Source organism: Cornus florida, unplaced genomic scaffold (assembly GCF_030987335.1).
Source record: "Cornus florida cultivar Cherokee Brave unplaced genomic scaffold, ASM3098733v1 CherokeeBrave_3.0.0_Hap2_Chr05, whole genome shotgun sequence".
Classification (NCBI taxonomy): Eukaryota; Viridiplantae; Streptophyta; class Magnoliopsida; order Cornales; family Cornaceae; genus Cornus; species Cornus florida.
Window position 1 is genome coordinate 39,400,433 of NW_026775575.1, and position 26,846 is coordinate 39,427,278.

General features: G+C 40.4%; 1 protein-coding gene across 1 annotated transcript; it reads right to left on the minus strand.

The window, feature by feature from the left end:
• Positions 1 to 7,904: 7,904 nt before the first annotated feature.
• LOC132309183 (pentatricopeptide repeat-containing protein At5g27110-like) lies at positions 7,905 to 10,610 on the minus strand. Its single transcript, XM_059807514.1, has 3 exons — positions 9,726 to 10,610; positions 8,107 to 8,279; positions 7,905 to 7,986 (listed from the first exon to the last, which is right to left on the minus strand). Exons 1-3 carry the CDS (start codon positions 10,608 to 10,610, stop codon positions 7,905 to 7,907), a joined length of 1,140 nt encoding a protein of 379 aa, XP_059663497.1.
• Between the last annotated feature and the right edge of the window lie 16,236 nt (positions 10,611 to 26,846).

Sequence of the window (26,846 nt, forward strand, 5' to 3'; positions counted from 1 at the left end):
CGGCATAGTATGACCACCATTCCTATTGCTGTATTCTTTGATTGAATTCACTGGGACACAAGAGGCGTGTCTTAAGTCCTACCTACTGAGCTTTATACTCACCCTATTATTTAATAATTTTTTTTCAGGAAACGGGGAAGAAGTGGCGGATAACTTTCCACCACAGGCCTAATTTGGATTAGAAGACTTTTTTGCTTTTTTTGTATTAAGTCCCATATTTTTGTAAAATTTTAGTTTGTTATATTTGGTATTGAGGTTTGTGGACTCTTGTTATTATAATTATACCTATGGGCTGTAACTTTTGTATGAGCTGTCTAAATGTTGTAAAATATGGACATTGATATTAATCTTGTATTTTGGGACTGTAATTGTGATATTTGGATGATATAGTATGTGGTTGTACCACCATGGAGTGTAAATATGATATTTATGCTGGGACAGGTTAAAAATGTATTTAAACAGGTTGTGGTAGGCCCATTTTTTTAGGGGAGGTCATGCCGAATTTTTTTTTAAATGGGAACAGTTTAGGGTCGTTACAGTTCTGAACTCATTTCTTTATTATTGGTGTGCTGATTTCTCCCTTTCTGCTTTTGTTCCTGTAACTTTGGGAAGCAAAATGAAGAGTTTCCTTTGGGCAGTAGGGAAACTGAAAGGAAACTTCATCTTATCAAATGGTCTGCAGTTTCTCTTCCTAAATCTGAAGGTGGCTTTGGGCTTAGGAAGGTTAGAGGAAATGATAACACTACTAAATGCCTTCTGCTATGGGATTTCCTTTAATCCAATGATAAGATTTGGATTGGTTGGTGCAAGAAAAAGTATGCTTCCAAGTGTACCATTTGGAATTCTGTATTGAAGCCTTCTCACTCTGCTCTATGGAAACAGTTGTTGAATATAAGGAGTCGAGTATTGCAGCGTGTTGAATTTATGGTGGGCAATGGCAACAAGTTTAGTCTATTTAATGAAACGTGGCTCAATAATGATTTTCTCATTAGCTTACTTGGACATGGAGTGGCCTCTTCCTTGGGCTCCAGGAAAGATGTGTTATTGTCTACACCTATTCAGGGAAATTCTTGGATCAAACCTGGCGAACTTCAGCTGCTCCTGATTATATTTGGCATACAAGCCTCTAATATCACTCCAGGTGAGGATACTATTGTTTGGAAGCATGGTAGATGTACATTCAGGTCTGTTTGGGACAAAACTCAGAATCTGCCATCCTAAGGCTCTTTGGACCACACTGGTTTGGAATAAAGGAACACCTAGAGCCCACTGTGCTTGCTATCCATGATAAACTTCCCTCTATGATGAACCTTCAGAAGAGAGGTATCTATGTTGTTCTTATTTGCCACAATTGTTTTATAGATTTTGACTCGGTTAATCATCTTTTTTTAGCGATGTCCCTTTGCTCAAGAGGTATGGATGACGACTTTCAAGGATTGCATTGGATGGAATTTAACCAGTCTCTTCCTTTGATCAACTAGTACAGTGGGGTGCCAATGTCTTTAAGAATAACACTTAAAGGAATCAGGTATGCAGGATGATCTTCAATGCTACAGTGTGGCTGTGTGGGGAATTTGGAAGGCAAGGAAGTTGGGGTTTCATCAAGAATCACATTTTTTTCCTCCTTCTGAGTTCTGTGGCTAGACAAGCCATTTGGAAATCATTTGATATTGCTGGGTTCTCTATTGATGATTGGCATATACTGTAATTGCTTTTGTTTAAGGAGAAGGTACGCCTTCTCTTCTTATCATGTACTCTATTGTTTTTTTTCTCTTTTTAATGAAAGTTCTCTTAGGACCAAAAAAAACTTGTATACAGATAGTAATATTTAGCTCAGTAGTATTAAATTATCCACAAATATTATGTAGTGTGTATTTAGCTCAAATTGGTGTTCATGCTTGTTGGCTATAGTTTCAACCAACTAAATAATTTCTAAGTGAAGAGATGAGAGAAACAAATATTGTATTGAATTGAATTCTTTGTTGTGTTCATATCTTAACAATAAATACCTTACCCTATATATACTATTCTTCCATAGACCTTTGAACTTTTCAAGACAATCTCAACCACACACTTGATACATGCACACTCTTGATACATGTATCCACTTGATACATGTACAATAATAGATGCATGAATGAACATATACATGAATGAACATGGCATTAATTATTTTTAACACCCCCCCCCCCCTAATGCCATGTTGTGATACCCAACAATTCTCTAAAGTATTCAAACTTATTTTTTGGAAGTGCTTTGGTAAAAATGTCCGCAACTTGGTCTTCTGTCTTACAATACTTGAGTTGAATCTCTTCATTCTCCACGGCTTCTCTAATGAAGTGATGCTTGATTGCAATGTGTCTTGTGCGACTATGGAAAATAGGATTCTTTGTCATAGCAATTGTGGATTTGTTGTCACATAAAATTGGAGTAGCTTCTATTTGCTTCTCACCAACATCTTCAAAAATGCTCCTTAGCCATATTGCTTGTGGCGCTGCCATTAATGCTGAAATATACTCTGCCTCGGCAGAAGATTGCACAACCATTTCTTGCTCTTTAGATGCCCATGAAAATACACCTGAACCAAGAGAGAATGCATAACTGGAAGTACTTCTCATATCATCAACACATCCGGCCCAATCACTATCACAAAAACCAAACAACTTTGCATCAACATTTTTCTCATACAAGATGCCAAAATCAAGTGTACCTTGTATATATCTCAATACCCTCTTTGCAGCCCCAACATGAATTTGACTTGGATTGTGCATAAACCGAGATAATAAGCTTGTAGCATACATGATGTCGGGTCTTGAAGATGTCAAATATAATAAACTTCCAACCAAGCTTCTATAGAAAGATGCGTCCGCTTCTTTACTTCCATCTTCTTTCATCAATTTTTCATTCATAACCAAGGGAGTGCAAACGGATTTGCAATTCAACATTTTGAATTTTTCAAGAAGAGTTTTTGCATACTTCTTTTGACAAATAAAAACTCCTCCTTCTTTTTGATAAATTTCAATGCCCAAGAAGTAATGCAACAAATCCAAATCACTCATTTCATATTTTTTCATCATCTCTCTTTTAAAATCATCAATCATTTTTCCATCACTACCGGTAAATACCAAATCATCAACATAAAGAGAAACAATAAGAATCCTAGTTTTACCTTGTGTCTTGTAGTACAAGGTTGGCTCACTTTTGCTCCTTTGAAAGCCTTTTTTGATGAAGTAAGAATCAATCTCACTATACCATGCCCGGGGTGCTTGTTTTAGGCCATACAAAGCCTTATTTAATTTGTAAACTTTCTCTTCTTCTCCTTTTGCAACAAAGCCTTGAGGTTGTTTTACATAGACATCCTCTTTCAAAACACCATTCAAGAAGGGTGATTTTACATCAAGTTGATACAAGGACCAACCATTTTGAGCCGCCAAGGCAATGAGTGCTCTAATTGTGTCAAGACGAGCCACGGGTGAAAAAGTTTCTTGAAAATCAATTTCGAGCTGTTGTGAATACCCTTTTGCTACAAGTCTTGCTTTGTTCTTTTGAATGGAGCCATCCGAATTGAATTTTGTTTTAAAAATCCATTTCACACCAATCACATCTTTGTCTTCTGGCTTCTCTACTAACTCCCAAGTCTTGTTCTTCTCAATCACATAAATTTCATCTTCCATAGCTTTCTTCCATACCTCTTGTTTAATTGCTTCTTCAAAGTTCTTTGGTTCAACAACATAAAAATTGCAACTTGCATACACATCACTATGACTTTTCATTCTTCTTGGAGTTGAACTTGGAGATGAGGAATTTGAGTTTGATGGAGAAGTTGGGATTGATTGTAAGCTAGATACGGGAGACATTTCTTGTGGAACTTCAAGAAAATCTTCATTTTCATTTTCTTGATTTCCTGATTCTTCATTGAAAATGGGGATTTGATCTTGAACTTTCTTCTCTTTCCAATCCCAAGCAGCCTTCTTGTTAAAGAGAGCATCTCTACAAATAATCAATTTATTCTTCTTCAAATTAAAGAGTTTATAACCCTTTGATTTTGAGCTATAGCCCACAAAGATGCATTTTTCACTAGCTTCATCAAGTTTGTGCCTCACTTCTCTGGGAACATAAGCAAAACAAATACACCCAAAAACTTTCAAGTGTTTTAATGATGGCTTCCTTCCACTCCATGCTTCAAATGGAGTTTTATTCTCCACCGCTTTTGTTGGACTCCTATTCATCAAGTAAGCAGCCGTATACACGGCTTCACCCCAAAATGATTTAGGTAGCCCCTTCTCATAAAGCATTGATTTTCCCATCTCAATGATTGTTCTATTTTTCCTTCTGCCACTCCATTTTGTTGTGGAGTGTACCCAACCGTTAATTGTCTCTCCAAGCCAATATCTTCACAAAACTTTTCAAACTCATTTGAGTTGTATTCTCCACCTCTATCACTTCTTAACAATTTGATAAGATGGCCACTTTGCCTTTCAACAAGCTTTTGAAATTTTTTGAAAATAGAGAACACATCTAATTTTTGTCTCATAAAATAAATCCATGTCATTCTTGAAAAATCATCAACGAAAATAATAAAATACTTGTTACCCGCTTGAGTTGGTGTTGTCATCGGTCCACACACATCGGTATGAACAAGCTCCAATGGTGCTTTAGCCCTCCATGCCTTCTCTTTCGGAAATGACTCTCGGTGATGTTTGCCAAGAGCACAACCTTCACAAACTTCTTGTATTGTTGGCAGCCCATATACCATGCTATTTTGTTGTAAATTCTTTAAGCTTTGGAAATTCAAATGGCTAAGTCTTCTATGCCAAAGCCAAGACTCATCAACAACATCCATCTTCAAGGCCATATTTTTTGAACATGAAAAAGTGAGAGGAAAGCTTTTATTTTTGCCCATCTTGATTTTTGCCATAATATGATTTTGTCCTCCCTTGTCATAAATTTTGCAAGAGTCCTCATAAAAATGAATGGAGTACCCATGCTCTACAAGCTGTCCAACACTTAACAAATTTTGCTCCAAATCCGGAACAAGTAACACATCCCGAATATGCTTTCTTCCTTTTTTTGTCTCTATGGCAATAGTACATTTTCCCTTTGCTTGGACCAAGGCACCGTTTCCCATCCTCACTTGAGAATTGGATGAAGAATCAATCTCCAAGAATATGTTTTTATCTTCGGTCATGTGGTTACTACACCCACTATCAAGAAACCACACATCATCCTTTTGTTCCGATGTCGAGTGACAAGCATAAAACATGCTCGTTTCACCTTCTTACTCTTTAGAAAAATTAGCTTGCTGATTTGTTTTCAACCGGCAATCTTTTTGAACATGTCCAAATTTCTTACAATTGAAACATTGAGGTTTTCCCCGAAACCAACAATCTTTGTCAACATGGCTACTTCTCTTGCAAATTCCACAATTTTGTTGAGTGGACTCTATATTTCCACTTCTCTCAAAATTATTTCTTCCTCTTCCTCTTGAATTTCTTCCTCTTCCTTTTCCGTGTCTTCCACCTCTAGAAGATTCACCTTTGGATCGATTAAAACTTGATGGGTATTTTTCTTGATTTTTGGAACATACATTGAGCTTGGATTGAAAAGCACTTTCAATTGTCTTTTCGGAGCGCCTACTTAACCTTTGCTCAAATGCTTTTATGGAACCCATCAATTCTTCAACACTTAAGTTTTCAAGCTTTTTAGTCTTTTCAATAACAGCAACAATAGAGTCATATTTTTCCGGCAAACTAATCAGAATTTTTTCAACAATTCTTTGATTAGAAATATCTTCCCCATAGGTTTTTATTTGATTTACCACCTCCATAAGTTTAGAAAAATAATCTTTCAACAACTCCATTTCTTTCATTTTCATATTTTCAAAATCTCTTCTCAAATATTGGAGTTTTACAGTTCTTACCTTCGTGCTGCCTCTATACTCCTTCTCGAGAATATCCCATGCCTCCTTTGCTTTAGAAGCATTGATAATTCTGGGAAAGATTGTATCAGCAACTCCTTGTTGAATCAAGCCTAAAGCTTTTGCATCTTTCTTCTTATGATCTTTCAATTGTTGTCTTTGGGCATTCGTCAAAGTTGTTGTATCATCCGGTTCATCATACTCATCTTCAATATAATCCCATAAATCATATGAGAGAAAAATGGTCTTCATCTTCACATACCAAAAATCATAATTTTCCCCATCAAAAATGGGAAGTGCTGATTGATGGACACCTTGGTTTTGATTGCCTGTAGACACCATCACGATCGATCTTCTTCGGGTTTTGTTTTCCCGTCAATAAGCTTCACACCCAGTTTGCTCTTGATCGAAATCAAGCTCTGATACCACTTATGTTGGCTATAGTTTCAACCAACTAAATAATTTCTAAGTGAAGAGAGGAGAGAAACAAATATTGTATTGAATTGAATTCTTTGTTGTGTTCATATCTTAACAACAAATACCTTACCCTATATATACTATTCTTCCATAGACCTTTGAACTTTTCAAGACAATCTCAACCACACACTTGATACATGTATCCACTTGATACATGTACAATAATAGAGGCATGAATGAATATATATATGAATGAACATGGCATTAATTATTTTTAACAATGCTAACACCTTTAAAGAAAACTGGTAGTAGAGGTCGAATGAGGGTTTCAATGGTGAATATGATAGGGGTTGGTACATTTGGGAGAGCAGCATGGGATTAAAACATGTAGATTGGTACATTTGGGAGAGGATCGATAGGAGTGCATTGACAACTGGGATAGCTGTTAACCTTACATAAACTCCTATACACCGAGAAAAATTTTATTGAGCCCTTTGCACCGTGCAACAAGCACATCCAACCATTCATTATCGTCATGTGTAATACATACATGGACATGTATGTTACACGAACGATCCGGATGCGCTCGTTGCACCATGCAACGGGCGCAATGAAGTTTTTCTCCTATACACCTGCATCGAAACACCACCATTGTTACCTTTATGGGTGGCTGTTAAGCCTGTTATCATTATTTACAACCTTGGTCATTTATTTATAATATGTCCAACACAGGCAGACGTACTCCTTCCTTTTCAATCGTCTACCCCATAGGGCAAATATATATATATAGAGAGAGAGAGAATTAACATATAAATAGGTTACAGTAAATTCAGAATTATGATTGAGAAGAAAGAACTTTAGCAACTAAACTATTTCCATTTGTTCACAACTGCAAATAATTTACTCTGTGGGGGTTGTGACTATTTTTTAAAAGTAATGTATATGCCATTAACACATTACCTATCCAAGGATATATACAGATATAAACACATAGAGGATCCAACAGAGAGAGAGAAAGAGAGTAATTTGAAATATTCTCATCAAAATGAGAGAGAGAGAGAGAAAACATTAGGCATCTGAAAAATAATCACCTGATCTGGGTCCTTTATTGTGCCAAGATATTGCCCATCGGCAGAAACATCAGCTACTGAATTCAACAAATTCTCTATAGGGATCAAGACATTGACAAATCCGGAAAATACATATTGGCAAAGCATACACTTCATTCTTTCTTTCATCCACTTAGGAGAAATTTATTTTTTTTGATAAGTAAAAATGTACTAGAAAGCATTCAAACGGGGAACGCATCCTACAAAAGTTAAACAAGGCCTAATAGGGGTCCCTAAAGAGTCCAAAAAATCAACCATTTCCCCCATAGATTTAAAATTTCACCCAAGAACCCAACAAAAAAAGAGAGCTAAGAATAGAGAACTTCAGCACCCCCAATAGAAGACTCCCCTCCCTCAAAAGATCTCCTATTACGTTCAAGCCATAAGCACCAGCAAACACACAAAGGCGCTGTCCTTCAAAAATCATGAGCTAGGCACCCACTGTACACCCTCTCCAAGCCTCAATCAGTCCTTGCGATGAGTGAAGCATAACCCACAACACCCCAAATAAGCCCAGCAATAAGCTCCAGCAATCCCAAGCGACTGGACAATACAACAAAAGGTGATCAAAAGTCTTCTCATCTCTCTTACACATGCAGCACCAGGAAAAATTGATAGACAACAGTTATTGACTTAAATGAAATCCAACAACTATACTTTTACCAGATTTGACCATTGTCAACACCATTTAAGCCAATCTTATGAACACAATCAGCTATAGGTATGGTTGGACAGACGTCGCCATTTGTATCTCTGATCTGGACTATAAAAGCATGGACCCCTTGATTCTTTCCAATTATATGGGGCTGTGAAAAAGCTATAGTGCATGCCGCATGCTAAAGAGCATCAAAACAGAAACGTGTCAGTTTTATATTGATACTGAAAACAAAATAATTGAAAGGACAACTACAAATACCAATATTTTTGCAAGAAACAACATTACTTCCATGCTCCAGTTCAGTCATTGCAATTGCTTCAATTAAATTCTTTTCAAAATTTTGAGCGAGAGGGCCGAAATTGGGTCAGACATTTGGGCTGTGAGTTGTGCATTCAATCAAGTAATAGGGCCGCAATTTCAGGCCAGTATCTAAATAATATCAGGCCAAGTTTCTGGGCCAGTCTTTGAGTGCTGGGCCCAGGTCAGCCAATTTAGCTTTTGGACACGGTCAGAACCTTGGTTTGATGAGCTAACAAAACTCGATTGGCTTACACTAAAAGTATCCATTCCTAAAGCCTTCATGTGGCTATGGAAATGGAATTCAGGGTATGCCCACCTAATGAAAATGGAATTCACTTAAATTTGTCCCACCTACTTATAAAAACTGCTCTCAACAAACTGATATAGTACATATTTCATTGGATGGGCATACCAATGTTGTGATATGCCTGGCTCACCCAATATCTTCTCCTTCACGTGACAATGTACACCATTTGAGCCTCCAGATGATAAAGAATGAACAGAGCATTGGCAGATTGAAGAAACTCTTGGGGAGCAGCATATAATGTCACATTTACAAATCCCTTATTTTAGACCATTTTTTCGGGGAGCTTTCATGTAATATCACTATGAAGGAGAAGTTGATCACCATCCTGAATTAACAAAAATTATCTTATTTGCTGGTGTTATAGAATTCTGTGTGTTTGTGCATATATACATACATTGTGTCAAGAACTCTGTGTATACAGAGTAGTAGCACGTACCTTCTGATTTCAGCAAGCTGTCACTGTTGCCAAATGGAGAATTCAAGGGAGAACTTCTAGTGTATGTTTTGGGACTATTGACTTCAAATGGAATTCCCCATTCTTTGATTCAATCCACTAAATCGAGCAATTCTTCAGCACAGATCCATCAATGAGTACTGGTGTTATTGGGTCACTTCATGATAAGGAGCCGGTTGCATAATGTCACTTCATGAAGCCAAGAAGATTTCAGAATCACTCTTCTTTGGTTCCGTATCGAGAGGCTGTAAGTATTGCTAGCCTAAAGCTTTTAATTGTATCTATTTGGCTTCTGAAGCTTTGTTATGCTGACCCAGTCGCATTATCTGATGAGAATTTATAACATTTGATCATCATCATCCTTACCTTTTATCCCAAAAGAATGGGGTCGGCCTCATAAGAATTTGTAACACTTACAGTCAAATCTTTTGAGATTGGAATTTATGTCCAATTTATATCAATGTAGGTGCTTCTGGATTGAAAATACTCATGCTGTAATTCTAACATGACAGCAGTTCGTCCTTCTCCATGTGACTGGCAAGAAATGATAAACATTGATATACCATCTCTGCTTCTGGGTGTGATTTATCTTCCACAAGAAAAGTTCGAATCCTCTTGTTAACTTCAATCCAGCTACACCCAGGGTTCTTTTTCAATCCAAGGTCTTTCATCTTCAATCTCACTTTGCGCGCGTCATCCCATTTCTTCATGGAAGCATACATGTTAGCTAGAATTATGTAAGATGATGGATCATCAGGATCCTTCTCAATAAGAAATCTTGCAATTTCCCCCCCTAATTCCGATTCCCCATGCATATGGCAAGCAGAAAATAATGTGCTTAACAATTCACCATTCTCTTTAATGTCTGGGTTTTTTTGGAGAATCTCATATGCTTCATGCAGTCTCCCAGCACGTCCAAGAAGATCCATCAAGCATGAGTAGTCTTCAATTGTAGGTTTGATTCCATAATCAGTAGTCATTAAATTAAAATAATAAAAGCCCTCATCAACTAATCCTGCATGGCTACATGCAGACATTACCGCAAGAAATGTAATTCTGTCAAGTTTCATATTGGATCTTTGCAGTTTATTGAAAAGTTTCAAAGCTTCAAAAGCTTGGCCATGAGACCCATAAGCCATGATCATTGAAGTCCACGACACAATGTCTCTCTCTGGTAATTGATTAAACGCACTAAGAGCTTCATCCACAGCACCACATTTAGCATCAATGTCCAGGAGAGCCCCCATAACTATTTCATTGGGTTCCAACTTACTTTCAGTGATACACTTGTGAATCTCCTTACCCTGTTCTAAGGCTGCTAGTTGTGAACAAGGTGCTAAGATACTAGTGAATGTGATGGCATCTGGTTTTATGCCAGCTTGTTTCATGCCAATGAAGATGCCAAGAGCCTCAAAGTAACAACCTACTGACACATATCCAGAAATCATTACATTCCAAAAACAGATGGGTGTGTCGCCGCACCACAAGTTTAAAGAGTGTGCATTAAGGCGAGGGTCAAGTTTTACATTTATAGAAGCCACTACTACCTTCACAAATAATATAGTTAGGGTGAGTAGGGATCGTCACAAGTTTGGAGTCGTACTTGGTTGTGGAATTGCTATTAGGGTTAGTAGATCGAGTGATCAAACAAGAATTGATTGGTTGGTTGATTAGACTAGAGAGCAACTAAATTAAACTAAGTGATAACAAAATAATGCAATTAAGAGCAAATAAGAGAGAGAAGAGTCTTGGGGCTTAGAGATTACCACCAAGCAATGCATTTCTATACCATTGACAAGTGACTAATGAGGGCAAATGGTGTGTTGCAATATTGGTGTGTGTGTGTGTGTTTGGTTGATTCAACAAGTAAGGATGACTAGTTAAACATGTATTGTCTAAACATCATGTGAAAGGCACAACATATCTAAGTAATGAAGCATATATTGTCTAAACAACATGTGAAAGGCACAATAGATCAAAACAAGTCATTAATCCTTTCATTAGGCTCACAATCCAAATACAACACAAGATTAGAGACATATGCTACTTGCATTCAAAAGCATGGATCATCAAACAACAAGCATGGATTGTCCTCCCATTTAATACTACACTATAACTACTTTATTTGCATAAAAATAAACTAAAGGAGAAGCACAATCCATCAAGAAATGAGTATGAACCATCAAGAAAATCACAAGAGCATTCCATTAAGTACTATGTTTTGACAATCTCTAAATCTATAACATCAATACACATAGACATGCATCAATAACACAAAATCTAGAGACAAGCACACGAACATCTATTTTAGCATACCTAGACATATGGATAGAATGAAATGATCAATTGAAAGCATTTAACCACATAAATCATTGAACAATCAAGATCTATATATATCAAAGTGTCAAAACATTAATTACAACACTAATCACTCAATAATACACAAGATTAAGATATAGAAAGCATGCTTGGGGCTAACTCTAGCCCCAAGAGGATGTCTAGCCACTCATGGTAGTGCTTCTCTAACCCTCAAGGGCTAACTCCATGGTAGAGATTTACTCCTTGGATGATGAAGAGTCTCCAATTGTGTCTCTAGCCTCCTCCTTTAAACTTCTACCCTAAGAATAGCCTCTAAGGTTGTATCCCTAATTCTCTATCAAAAACTCTCAAAAAGTGCATCATCTTCCTTATATAGGTAGGTCAAATAATACACAAAATGAGCTGGAGTCGTGCAAAGAATATTCCCCAATGATTGGATACAAGACAACTTGAATGAGCTGGCTTTTAAACTTTTTCGCATTGGAGGAAGTTCGATCGATCGAACCTTGGACTTGGATCGATCGAACATGGCTGAGATCCACCGAACTTAGGCTGGATCGATCCAACTGGTTGAGCTTTTTGGAAAAAGACAAATCCGAGATATTTTTGGAGATATTTTAGGGAAAAGGACAAAAGTGGTTGGTGGGGTGGTACAACTTGATAAGATCAATCATTTGGATAAGGACAAAGTGTTCGATCGATCGAAGAATGGTGTTGGATCGATCGAACTTTTGACTTTCTGCTTTGGGGTCGAGGTTTGGATCTATCATGAAGTGCTGAGATCGATCAATGTTGGATCGATCGAACCTTGAAATTGGATTGATCGAACTTTGCTGCTTCCCACCTTTGGCTTCTTTTTGCTTCTTTCTTTTTCCACTTTGCTCATTTCTTTGTTTTATCCCAGAATTGCTTCATTTAAGCTCTTATTTGGCTGAGTTAGCTTATTTTTGGGATAAGTGCCTGTAACAACCCACTTCATCACATGGTATGATATTGTCCGCTTTGGGCCTGAGCCCTCACGGTTTTGCTCTTGGGCTTTACCCCAAAAGGCCTCATACCAATTGGAGGTGACACACTTACATATAAGCACTTCACCTTTTCTCTACCCAGGCGATGTGGGACTGGGCACCCGTAGCTTACCAGCGTGGTAGCCTGACAGTGTCTCTCGCACCCGCCCACGGCACACCTGCCCACAAGGTCATCACAATCCACCCCCATTGGAGGCCCGACGTCCCTGTCGGCACACTTCCGGCTGGGTCAGGCTCTGATACCATTTGTAACGACCCACTCCACCACATGGTATGATATTGTCCGCTTTGGGCCTGAGCCCGCACGGTTTTACTCTTGAGCTTCACCCCAAAAGGCCTCATACCAATTGGAGGTGACACACTTACATATAAGTACTTCACCTTTCCTCTACCTAGGCGATGTGGGACTGTGCACCCGTAGCTCGCCAGTGTGGTAGCCTGACAGTGTCTCTCGCACCCGCCCACGGCACACCCGCCCACAGGGTCATCACAATCCACCCCCCTTGGAGGCCCGACGTCCCCGTCGGCACACTTCCGGCTGGGTCAGGCTCTGATACTATTTGTAATGGCCCACTCCACCACATGGTATGATATTGTCCGCTTTGGGCCTGATCCATCAAACCCAAACTCCAAAACTCAATCAGTTTACAACTTAGGAATCCATCTCTAGTGGACCCCTATTAAACATCCAAACGGAAGATAGAACAACTGTAATAAACGTCCAGAAATAAAACTATAGAGAGAGCCCTACATCGTCGGAAGAGTGAATAGATACCTCTGCTCAGCACGAACACGTCTAAGCCTGGAACTGTCGTGTACCTGAAAAATAGAAGTGGGTCAGGCCCACGCACAAGTTCTATACTACTACAATCCAAACAGAGGCCCAATACGCATGTACATCCTAAACAATTCAACAATAGCTAATAGTCCGTAAATATATATATATATATAGTCACACTAAAGGACTCTCACTGGACTACAGGCTGGTCTCAACCTGAATAGAGGTAACATGCTAAAACGCACACGAAATGGGCATATGTACCTATACCTAAACAGGGTACACCTCCAACCATCGTACCCAGCTACATATCCCGATGTATATACGCTCCCTAGCCATCGGTCCTGAGGCTCAAGCTCATACCGAGGCACCATAATAGTACATATATAAAATCCATCCAAAATCCTTGGTATTGCCGCTCAACAAGTAGTTGCCATGACAATACAAATCCACGGGACTTAACTTTTAGTTAATCCCATCCTTATTCCAAGTAGGTGGGTAATGGTATTGTTTTAAAAACCAAACCCATCCTTAGTATACCACCGTCCCATACCGGTGCCTACTTTCCAATCCTCCAATAGTCAATAATACCAATAAATCAAGTATATATCAACTAAATTCCGACATCCAACATTCAATGTTAGCAGTGATAAAATTAGCATTGATAAACAGGGTCATAACAACAACATATACATGCCCAATTTAAGTTGTTCCCTTTAGTCTAATATAAAGACAGAATTAATTAAAACTTCCATTTAACACCTTACAAATGACATACAGATATGTAGGGTATGTATCACAAAATCCTAACCTCCACAGTTGATACTAACTGTGATAATGTAAGCATCAAAACAATATTCACAGTATGTATGTAGACATGCTCAAATTATAGTGTTCCACAAAACCGATCTAGTGTTAAACTCAAATCCTCCTAGTATTTAAGTTCCAACAATTGCTATTACAGAAGTTAAGATAGCTATCGTCTAGACCCATCCTTCCAATAATTTATACTAGCAGTGGTAAGGAAAAATGTGAACCACAGAACCACAATGCATCCACAAACATGCTTAGTCTAGGTTGAACAAGCATACAACACTACTGTAACTACCAGTTTCATAGCAAAACAGATATCATTTTAGTTTGGTTTAATCTTCATTAATCCTGAAATCATTTAAGAGTGTAAAGAGTATGAAGCCTAAGGGAAAGAGTAAGGATAGAATCTTGCCTCAGAAACTTTTGTTCAAAGTTTCAACGTCGTCTTCTTAAAAAATCCCGGCGAGTTCCAAAACCCGGTTACTGTTCACGGGTACGAAACACTATTCCCGAACTCAAAATCTGATCTTGACCGTTCAGATTGTGCGACACTGAGTCATAAACCTATCCTCCAAATTTCAGCTCGATCAGACCACGGACAAAGCGGGATCGGATGTTTGATGAAATCTGGGCAGAATGAAAAAACCTATGCGACCCTGTTACTGTTCACGAGTACGAATCACTGTTCCTGAGGTCAAACTCTGATCTCCACCGTCCAGATTGTGTGTCACTGAGTCATGAACCTCTTCTCCAAAATTCAACTCGATCGGACCACGGACGAAGCAGGATCGGATGTTTGATGAAATCTGGGCAGAATGAAAAAAACCTGTGCTTTGTTTAAAAAACCCTACACAGACGTCTACCTTATACTTATAGAGTTTTCCTAAACCCTAGGTTCATTTAAGTCCAACTCACAATCCTAACCGGCCCATCCAATTAACGTAAAAACCTACGACGGCTATAATATAAAACCCTAATTTATACTGTTATTAAAACCCTAGTTAGATGTATTTACCTAATTACCCTATTCACCATTAAATACTTAACAAATAATCTAATTGAACAAAGTAATAATTAGTAAACCCAATTAAACCAAATAAGACACACATAAAATAAGACACACATAGAATAATTAAACCAATTACACTTAAACCATTAATGCCAATTAAATAATTAAAACACTAACAAGTAATTCCAATCGAATAACTAAAAATAAATATCATTTAAATAAATTAAATCACCACAAAAGAAAACAATTAAGCACCTAATAAAAAAATAATGACACATAATCAAATCAAATGCACTTAAATAATAAATTAAATACCATTAAATACCAGGAATATCCTTTTTAAAATTAGGGGTATTACATTCTTCCCCCCTAACAAAAGGAATTCCGTCCTCGGAATTGACTCTTACCTTCTTCCAATATTTCAGGAAACCGTAAGCGAATGACATCCTCTCGTTCCCAAGTGGACTCAGACTCATTGTGATGACTCCACTGAACACGAACCAAAGGAATAACCTTATTACGAAGAATCTGATCTCGTCGGTCGACAATACAACATGATGGCTCCAAATAAGTTGTATCCGGCTGCAACGCAATCTCCCCAACATCGATATGCTGATACCGATCCTCATCTCGAAGAAATTTCGGCAACATGGAAACATGAAACACGTTGTAGACGCGATCCAAAGTATCCGGAAGTGCCAACTGATAAGCAACAGCTCCAATGCGATCCGTAATCATGAATGGACCAACAAATCGCGGTGACAACTTCCCTTTCTTCCCAAAGCGCATAACACCCTTCATAGGAGACACTTTGAGTAGAACCTGATCCCCAACCTGAAACTCCAAAGCCCGAGTACGACGATCAGCATAGCTCTTCTGCCTACTTTGGGCAGTACGCATGCGATCTCGAATAAGAGCAATCTTTTCAGAGGTATCCTTGATGAACTCAGGACCTAAGAATCGATTCTCTCCAACCTCCATCCAACAAACAGGTGACCGACACGGTCGACCGTACAATGCCTCAAATGGTGCCATACCAATAGTCTTCTGGAAACTATTGTTATAAGCAAACTCCACAAGTGGCAAATATTCCTCCCAGTGGCCCTTGAAATCCAGAACACACCACCGAAGCATATCTTTCATAATCTGATTCACCCTCTCAGTCTGTCCGTCAGTCTGAGGATGATAAGCAGTACTAAGGTGTAACTCCGTACCTAAAGCTTGCTGAAAACTCTTCCAAAATCCAGATACAAAGCTCGAATCCCTGTCCGATATAATAGACAATGGAATGCCATGTAGCTTCACAATCTCTGAAATGTAAAGCCTCGCCAACTGTTCCAAAGTGTAGTCAGTGCAAATAGGCAAGAAATGAGCTGACTTGGTCAACCTATCCACAATGACCCATATGGAATTATGCCCCTTGAAAGAATTTGGCAACCCTTCCACAAAATCCATAGATATGCTCTCCCATTTCCACTCCGAAATTGGTAGTGGCTGTAGAGCTCCTGGTGGCCTCTGATGATCAATCTTAACCATCTGACAAGTACTACATTAAGAAACAAAAAGAGCAATGTCCCTCTTCATACCTGCCCACCAAAACTGCCGCTTCATATCTTGATACATCTTATCGCCTCCTGGATGAACAGAGAACTCAGAGTGATGAGTCTCAGTCATCACATCCTTCCTCAAATTATCAGCAGAAGGTACCATTACCCATCCCTTGTACCTTAAACCTCCATCAGCCCCAACATAGTAGAATGGAACCTCTCCGAAAGCTATCTCTGCGACCTTGTCGACACACTGTTGATCGGTAAGTTGTGCTTGTAAAACCTTGCGAATGATGGAAGGTGTAACCACCATGCAAGCCATAAAAGCATCCGATAACTTATCCACACTCTTTAAAGCATTCCACTCAGTAGTGAATAGAACAGAAAGACTACCAACAGGTCGGCGACTGAGTGCATCCGCCACTACATTCGCTTTCCCTGGATGGTACTGTATAAAAAAATGATAGTCTTTTACAAACTCCAACCACCTGCGCTGTCTCATATTTAGCTCCCGCTGAGTGAACAAGTACTGCAGACTCTTGTGATCACTGAATAATCTGAAGGACTCACCCAACAGATAATGCCTCCAAATACGCAAGGCAAAGACCACTGCTGCCAACTCCAAATCATGTGTTGGATAATTAAGCTCATGAGGCTTAAGTTTCCGAGATCCATAAGAAATCGGTCGCTCCTCCTGCATCAATACACATCCAAGACCCTGCAACGAAGCATCCATGTAAATAAGATACTCTATCCCGCTCTGCGGAGTAGCCAGAACCGGTGCAGAAGTCAGCTTCCTTTTCAGCTCATCAAAAGTTCGCAGACAATGTTCATCCCACACGAACTGTACACCCTTCTTGGTCAGATGAGTGAGTGGTCCTGCTATCTTGGAGAACCCCTGGATGAATCTCCTGTAATATCCTGCCAGACCGAGAAAACTCCGAATCTCAGTAGGTGATGTAGGCTGTCCCCACTCAACCACCGCTGAAACCTTGGCCGGATCCACTACTATCCCCTTTTCTGACACCACGTGACCCAGAAATTTCACCTCCCGCTGCTAAAATTCACACTTCTCGAACTTGGCATATAACTGGTGCTCACGAAGTGTCTGCAAGATTATGCGAAGATGTCTAGCATGATCGTCCTCCGACCGAGAATAGATCAAGATGTCATCAATAAAGACAATAACAAACTGATCCAAATAAGCCCAGAAGACTCTATTCATTAAGTCCATGAATACTGCAGCTGCATTAGACGTCCCAAACGGCATAACTCGAAACTCATAAGAACCATATCGTGTAAGAAATGATGTCTTAGGTACATCCTGCTCCCTGACCCTCAGCTGATGATACGCAGAACGCAGATCAATCTTGGAGAAATATGTGGCTCCCCTTAACTGATCAAACAAGTCATCAATCTTGGGCAAATGATACTTGTTACGAATCGTAACCTTGTTCAACTCCCTGTAATCTATACACAGACGAAGCGAACCATCCTTCTTCTTTACAAACAGAACCGGTGCTCCCCAAGGTGATGTACTCCTACGAATAAAACCTTGGCTGAGTAACTGCTGAATCTGATCCCTCAACTCTCTCATCTCTACCGGTGCCATTCTATAGGGTGCCCTAGCAATAGGCGCAGTGCCTAGAGCTAAGTCTATCACAAAATCAATCTCGCGACTAGGTGGCAACCCTGGAATCTCCTGAAATACATCCGGGAAATCCTGTACAATCGGTATGTTATCCAATGACACAGTAATCCCCTCTTCATTTTCCTCCTCCACATGGAACAAATAGGTGCTACCGCCCCCTTTAGAACGTGGCATAGCTACTACATACATATCCTGACCAGGTATGGTAAAAATAATAGATCTATCAAAATAAACAACCTGGGCATGGTAGTGAGACAACCAATCCATCCCAAGTATCACATCATAAGTGTGTATGTCCAGGACCAATAGATTGGCTAGAAATCTGAGTCTGCCAATATCTAGTATCACAGGCCCATCACTCTCATATATAATAACTGTATCACCCAATGGTGTAGAAATACCCTGAGGTCTAGTGCATACCCTCGTCCTCATCCCAGACAAAACAACAAAAGTCTTAGCTACAAATGAGTGTGTAGCACCCGTATCAAATAAAACACGTCCATGCAAACCATGAATAAGAAACTTACCCTCAATAGTCTGAGGTGCCTGAACATCCTATGGCATGGGGTTATACACCTTGCTATAGTGCAACTACTGTGGTGTCTGTCCCTGAGTCTGCGGCGGTGCCGGTAAAGCCAGATGTGTCTGTCCCTGAACCCGTGGAACCTGTGGAGCTGGTAGAGGCACTGGCGCCCTCTGTCCCTGCTGCACATACTGTCTCTGTCCCTGTCCTTGTCCTGCTTTAGGACACTGCCTGGTGGTATGACCATACTCTCCACAAGTGTAACAACTACCCTGGAAAGTACCAAATGGCCTCCTCTGTCGGTTAGCCTGTGGCTGACCCTGTCCTGCCTATGGTCCCCCATTCTGTTGCCACTGAATAGGTGCCCCATTCCGGTGAGCATCTGAACCACCTTTATGCTTCTTCCAAGGCTGTTGTCCTTGGAACTTGCCTTTGTCATTCTGTCGGTGACCATTGCCATTCCCCTTTTCAGCTGACTGATTAGTAGAGTCTTTATCTCCCCGCTTCTCACCACGAGCCTGTCTGATGTCCACAGTCAACTGATACTGTTGTAGAGCGGCGTCTACCACCTGAGCATAGGTAGTATAGGCTGGACTACCTGTAATAGCTCTCTTGATAGACCACATCAGTCCCTTGACAAAACTGTTGCGCTTCTTCTCCTCTGTATCCACCTCCTCCGGTGCAAAGAGAGATAAGCGTGTGAACTGCTGCTCATACTCCGCCACTGTCATGTTTCCCTGATGCAGACTTAGAAACTCGGTCTTCATAGCTGCCCTGACTGCATAGGGAAAATATTTCTCATCAAAGCGAGCACTGAACTCATCATAAGACAATGTCATCCTCTCCTCTGAGGTGGTAACTGACTCCCACCACTGTAGTGCATCCCCAACTAGCTTGAAAGTAGCAAGCATCTGCTTCTGAACCTCCGTGCACTGAACCAAATGAAGATGACGCTCAATGTCCTGTTTCCACTGGTGAGCTGCTCTTGCATCGGTTGAGCCTGAGAACACAGGTAGACTCCCCTTTGTGAAAGAGCTCCTAGCCTTTCCCCAAGAATCCGTCTGAACCACTGGTGCTAGTACAGGTGCCGGCTGTACCTGAGGCTGATTCCGAAGTGCAGCTGTTACCCCAGCCTCTATAGCCCGAGCAACGAGGTCATTGAGGTGAGGAGGAATCTCTGGATCTCTGACCTGGTCCAGAGTCTGTTGAACATTCTCCTGTTCCTCCTGAAACTGATCCATGTCATCTTGAAACCCAAGCCTTTGCTGCTTTTCCTCCATTTACTGACGCCGTAGGAGATATTGTTGCTTACGTGCCGTTCTCCTTTCCTTCCTAGTTCCTTGCATGTTCTGTCCATTTCTAGCGTTAACCATCTGTTAACACGAAAAGACAGACGTCAGTACCCTTTCTATACGAACCATAAGGAATACAATGAATCCTAACTTAAGCTCTATTCAAGAGAAAACGCTACGCGGAAGACTTAATACGAAACATCCTAGAGACACTTGAACCTAGAGTGCTCTGATACCAACTGTGATACCCCTCGGATCCGAGACACGGATTGATCAAGCCCAGGCCCAAACCCGAGAGAATATCAAACAATTAATATTTTATAATGAACACGGAATACAAAATAAATTAAAAAATGAAATTAAAGCTAGAAGGAATTAAAAATAGAATCCGCAAAATATTATAATTATTAAAATCCATCAAACCCAAACTCCAAAACTCCATCAGTTTACAACTTGGGAATCCATCTCTAGTGGACCCTTATTAAACATCCAAACGGAAGATAGAACAACTGTAATAAACGTCCAGAAATAAAACTATAGAGAGAGCCCTATATCGTCGAAAGAGTTAATAGAGACCTTTGCTCAGCACGAACACGTCTAAGCCTGGAACTGTCGTGTACCTGAAAAATAGAAGTGGGTCAGGCCCACGCGCAAGTTCTATACTACTACAATCCAAACAGAGGCCCGATACGCATGTACATCCTAAACAATTCAACAATAGCTAATAGTCCGTAAATATATATATATAGTCACACTAAAGGACTCTCACTGGACTACAGGCCGGTCTCAACCTGAATAGAGGTAACATGCTAAAACGCACACGAAGTGGGCATATGTACCTATACCCAAATAGGGTACACCTCCAACCATCGTACCCAGCTACACATCCCGATGTATATACGCTCCCTAGCCATCGGTCCTGAGGCTCAAGCTCATACCGAGGCACCATAATAGTACATATATAAAATCCATCCAAAATCCTTAGTATTGCCGCTCAACAAGTAGTTGCCATGACAATACAAATCCACGGGACTTAACTTTTAGTTAATCCCATCCTTATTCCAAGTAGGTGGGTAATGGTATTGTTTTAAAAACCAAACCCATCCTTAGTATACCACCGTCCCATACCGGTGCCTACTTTCCAATCCTCCAATAGTCAATAATACCAATAAATCAAGTATATATCAACTAAATTCCAACATCCAACATTCAATGTTAGCAGTGATAAAATAAGCATTGATAAACAGGGTCACAACAACAACATATACATGCCCAATTTAAGTTGTTCCCTTTAGTCTGATATAAAGACAGAATTAATTAAAACTTCCATTTAACACCTTACAAATGACATACAGATATGTAGGGTATGTATCATAAAATCCTAACCTCCACAGTTGATACTAACTGTGATAATGTAAGCATCAAAACAATATTCACAGTATGTATGTAGACATGCTCAAATTATAGTGTTCCACAAAACCGATCTAGTGTTAAACTCAAATCCTCCTAGTATTTAAGTTCCAACAGTTGCTATTACGGAAGTTAAGATAGCTATCGTCTAGACCCATCCTTCCAATAATTTATACTAGCAGTGGTAAGGAAAAATGTGAACCACAGAACCACAATGCATCCACAAACATGCTTAGTCTAGGTTGAACAAGCATACAAAACTACTGTAACTACCAGTTTCATAGCAAAACAGATATCATTTTAGTTTGGTTTAATCTTCATTAATCCTGAAATCATTTAAGAGTGTAAAGAGTATGAAGCCTAAGGGAAAGAGTAAGGATAGAATCTTGCCTCAGAAACTTTTGTTCAAAGTTTCAACGTCGTCTTCGTAAAAAATCCCGGCGAGTTCCAAAACCCGGTTACTGTTCATGGGTACAAAACACTATTCCCGAACTCAAAATCTGATCTTCACCGTTCAGATTGTGCGACACTGAGTCATAAACCTATCCTCCAAATTTCAGCTCGATCAGACCACGGACAAAGCGGGATCGGATGTTTGATGAAATCTGGGCAGAATGGAAAAAAAACCTGTGCGACCCCGTTACTGTTCACGAGTACGAATCACTGTTCCCGAGGTCAAACTCTGACCTCCACCATTCAGATTATGTGTCACTGAGTCGTGAACCTCTCCTCCAAAATTCAGCTCGATCGGACCACGGACGAAGCGGGATCGGATGTTTGATGAAATCTGGGCAGAATGGAAAAAACCTGTGCTTTGTTTAAAAACCCCTACACAGACGTCTACCTTATACTTATAGAGTTTTTGTGATACCCCTCGGATCCGAGACACGGGTTGATCAGGCCCAGGCCCAAACCCGAGGGAATATCAAACAATTAATATTTTATAATGAACACGGAATACAAAATAAATTAAGAAATGAAATTAAAGCTGGAAGGAATTAAAAATAGAATCCGCAAAATATTATAATTATTAAAATCCATCAAACCGAAACTCCAAAACTCTATTAGTTTACAACTTGGGAATCCATCTCTAGTGGACCCTTATTAAACATCTAAACGGAAGATAGAACAACTGTAATAAATGTCCAGAAATAAAACTATAGAGAGAGCCCTACATCGTCGGAAGAGTGAATAGAGACCTCTGCTCAGTACGAACACGTCTAAGCCTGGAACTGTCGTGTACCTGAAAAATAGAAGTAGGTTAGGCCCACGCGCAAGTTCTATACTACTACAATCCAAACAGAGGCCCGATACACATGTACATCCTAAACAAATAGTATCAGAGCCTGACCCAGCCGGAAGTGTGCCGACGGGGACGTCGGGCCTCCAAGGGGGGTGGATTGTGATGACCCTGTGGGCGGGTGTGCCGTGGGCTGGTGCGAGAGACACTGTCAGGCTACCACACTAGCGAGCTACGGGTGCACAGTCCCACATCGCCTGGGTAGAGGAAATGTGAAGTGTTTATATGTAAGTGTGTCACCTCCAATTGGTATGAGGCCTTTTGGGGTGAAACCCAAGAGCAAAACCGTGCGGGCTCAGGCCAAAAGCGGACAATATCATACCATGTGGTGGAGCGGGCCGTTACAATTGGTATCAGAGCTTGACCCAGCAGGAAGTGTGCCGACGGGGACGTTGGGCCTCCATGGGGGGTGGATTGTGATGACCTTTACGGGTGGCACAAGTCCCACATCGCCTGGGTAGAGGAAAGGTGAAGTGCTTATATGTAAGTGCATCATCTCCAACTGGTCTGAGGCCTTTTGGGGTGAAGCTCAAGGGTAAAACCGTGCGGGCTCAGGCCCAAAGCGGACAATATCATACCATGTGGTGGAGTGGGTCGTTTCAGTGCCTGAAAATGGAAATAATACGAAATCAATTTAAAACGGTAAAGTAAGATAGATAAAGGTACTAGAATGCCTAAGCTTAAAGGGTTTAAATACGCACTTTTCAGTGCTCATCACACCCCCAAACTTAAATATTGCTAGTCCCTAGCAATGAACTAGAAAGTAAAGGAATGAAATGAGCAACTATACAAGTATAAACTAGAAAGCAATAAAATGATAGCACCACTTTCATAGGGAACACGATTGCACTTAGCACATGCAACAAGCCTTTTAAACCCCTAGGTTACCCCTAGTGGACGAGTGAAGTCTCGTGAGAGTTTCCAGAAATGATATCCACAAACATTAAGCTCATTCTCATAAAAGAGACACCAATACTGCAAACAAGCATTGGGAGAAAACTACCTCAAGTATGCAATTTTTCAAACATTTTTAAGCAATCTCCCAAAATCTCAACATCAAGCAAGCAAGTATGGTCCTCCACACATCAAGAAAATGATCATGCAAATCAAAACAACTTTATAATCCTTTTTGAGTGGACAAGCATAAAATGTGTTGCTATCTTAGCCAACTAAAGAATTAATCACATCTTTACTCTCAAACTAGCACACAAATCTAGTACCGATCATCAAGACAAAAAGTGGAACTTTTATTAAAGCTTTATTGTTCTAGGTGCGCTTATTCTTTTCATTCGATTTTTTTTATTTTATTTTATTTTATTTTTATTTTTATTTTTTTTTAGGATCAAAGATGGAAGCATAGTGCAATGTGTTAATCTCTTAAACTTTCTAATGATTCATGAAGTCGAGCGTTAGGTCAATGACTCCCAAACCCGACAGCTTTAGGGCACTAGGTGTTCAAACACCCCTACGGACTTACAAGCTCAAATCAACTAAGCTACAAATTAAGACAACAACCATTTAATCATTTCCCACTTCTCACTTTTTGAGAGAAGTCCTCACTTTTATTGCTTTTTTTTTTTTTTTTTTGAATACAATTATTAACCTAGAGTTTGGGCCCTCCACCTTTCGGCGCGAGAAGTTCAGTGCTCGATGAAGCTAGGCTACTTAGTGAAAAGGGGATGTTATCCACCTTTATCAAGAATGAAAGCTTTCAATGCACTACTAGCTCAATTGGGATATAACCAATTCAATAATCAACAAAGCATGTACCCCACAAATGAATGCTAGTGTGCGCTGGTGCTAGTGTAGAATCCTAGAGTGAATCTCAAAACAATCACAAAATCAAGATGATATGGACCACAAATGCAAGCATGATATTAATATTTCGAAAAATTTACTCCTAAATGGCATTCAAAAGGCATAAAAGGAGTATTGGACTCTCAAGTCAAGTAATTTTTAAATTTTAAGCAATATAGTTTTCAAAAGATCAAAATCATAGCTAGATATGGACTAATCATAGAAATATCCCTCAAATACACAAGTCATGCTCAAAATTTTGAATTTAAAACTAACACTACAAAGCACCATTCCCCCAAACTTAAATGGCACAATGTCCTCAATGTTCAAAGAGAACAAAGGAAAGAGTAGACCAGTGCAACTAAGGCATAGAATGATCGGGATTAAAGTATCCAAATTGGGTGGCATAGCCCCCTCAAACTTGGGATGAACTGTGGCCTTGAAATTGGCACTCGGATAAACTCATCAGATAACAAAACGGGATAATCAGTGCACAGTGGATATGCAAGTGTAAATGGGAAAAACAGATAAAGAGATGAGAGAGGTATAAGGGTGGTCCTGAAAATCGGGTAGCATTCTCTCACTGTAGTCACTGTGATGCACCTGATGGAGTCAAACATACAGATATAAGAATATAATCATATGACATCCATAGCAAAAATAGATATATAAAACAAATAAAGTGTAGGTACAATAGAAATATCAAAGCCGACAGACCGGCTGCAAAAATAATAGTACTTTATAGTGACAAAAATAGAGATCAGAGATGGATCAAAAGATAGAAGGAACTGGGAACTCAGGACGATGAGGTAGGACGGGCAGGTCGGGCTCCGCAGATATCTCTGGATAGATCTCGGAACATAGTCGCGACATCCGTACAGAAGGTAGCAAAATCAGCTCTGTGGGCCGTAAGATCATCTCGTATAGCAACAACAACATCCTCAAGAGTCTGCAGGCGTACTCCAAAGCCGAGGGTTTGATCTGGAGCCTCAAGTATGGATGAGTCAGAAGAAAGCTCCTGAGTCTTCTCCTGCTCATGTACTGGCGACCCAACTGGAGAGTGCTGCTCTGTAGCGTCTGTAGGGCGCTCTAAATCAATGTCCATACGCTTGGCAGCTGGATCGACTAGTACGTCGTCCGCTGCAGGATCTGCTGCTGCGGCCTCAGCTGCTGCCTCTGCCTCCTCAACCTCTAGCTCCTTTGCAGCCAATACTGCGTGGTCTGGCAGTCTAGTAATGATGGCATTGTAGCTCTTGTCCCAGTCCTTCTTCAAGAAGTGACAGGAACTTCTCTCAGGGTGTTCCCAAGGATGAAATGGATAACGCTGATCAATAAGTATCTGGGTGATGAAGAGGCCAAAAGGGAGAGACTTAGCCCTTCCGGGCTTTTCCTTGCTGATATACTCATCAAATAGCTTCCTCATCACGCTCCAGATAAGCGCGAGGATAGATACCCAGTGGCCTATGTAGAATGCGTAGAGGGCTATCAAATAGTCGCCTCACCGCTGGATCTTGTGCCCGGCCATATATATATTCTGAAAGAGAACAGAATCAAAGAACCATAGGTCGTCTGGAAGGAATGTGTGGGTGGCGAAAGTCTCGCCATCGGCATGGTGACCTGTAAGAAATACTGCCATGTCAGCATAAGAAGGCCTGTATAGCCTTAGATACAGCTCATGTAGCTCCGTAGGGCATCGGTGTGGACAATGGCAAGAGCGGGCTAGTGTGTCCACAATAATCATAATCTGATAGCCATCTATAGTAGTGACCAGCTCTGCCGTGGTGCGCGGGGACGGTCAGAGGTTCTGGAAGAACATCCGTACCAGCCGCGGGTAGACTGGCTTAGTAACTGGGACAAGAATAGCTGCAAGGCCCCTCTGAATAATGTCATGGTAAGCTGATCAGGTCAGCACCGATCTGGAGAAAAAGTCTATGTCGAACACTAACTCATGGTTTACTGCCATATGTGCATATCTAGGTGCGGGTCTATCACGCTCCTGAGCTGGCTAAGCTGGCTAGTGTGGTGGAGATGGTACTGGTGAATGCTCAGCTCCAGCATGTGGTGGAGATGGTGATCGTGTAAATGCAGCCTGAGCCTGAGAAGGAGATGGAATATGATCATCCTCAGCCTCATGAGCAGGCGACTGAGGTGGAGTAGGCTGTAATAGCTCCTCCTGTGCATGGTCATGGTCATGAGAAGGACCAGCCCCAGCATCAA

Excerpts from the sequence above, each read along its gene's own strand:
- LOC132309183 (XM_059807514.1), bottom strand. The coding sequence starts at position 10,610 with ATGATTTCTGGATATGTGTCAGTAGGTTGTTACTTTGAGGCTCTTGGC. Across the intron at positions 8,280-9,725 it reads CACACCCAGAAGCAGAGATG|CATGCGGCATGCACTATAGC; the intron begins GTATATCAATGT and ends GATGCTCTTTAG. Across the intron at positions 7,987-8,106 it reads GTTGACAATGGTCAAATCTG|TCGCTTGGGATTGCTGGAGC; the intron begins GTAAAAGTATAG and ends TGTATTGTCCAG.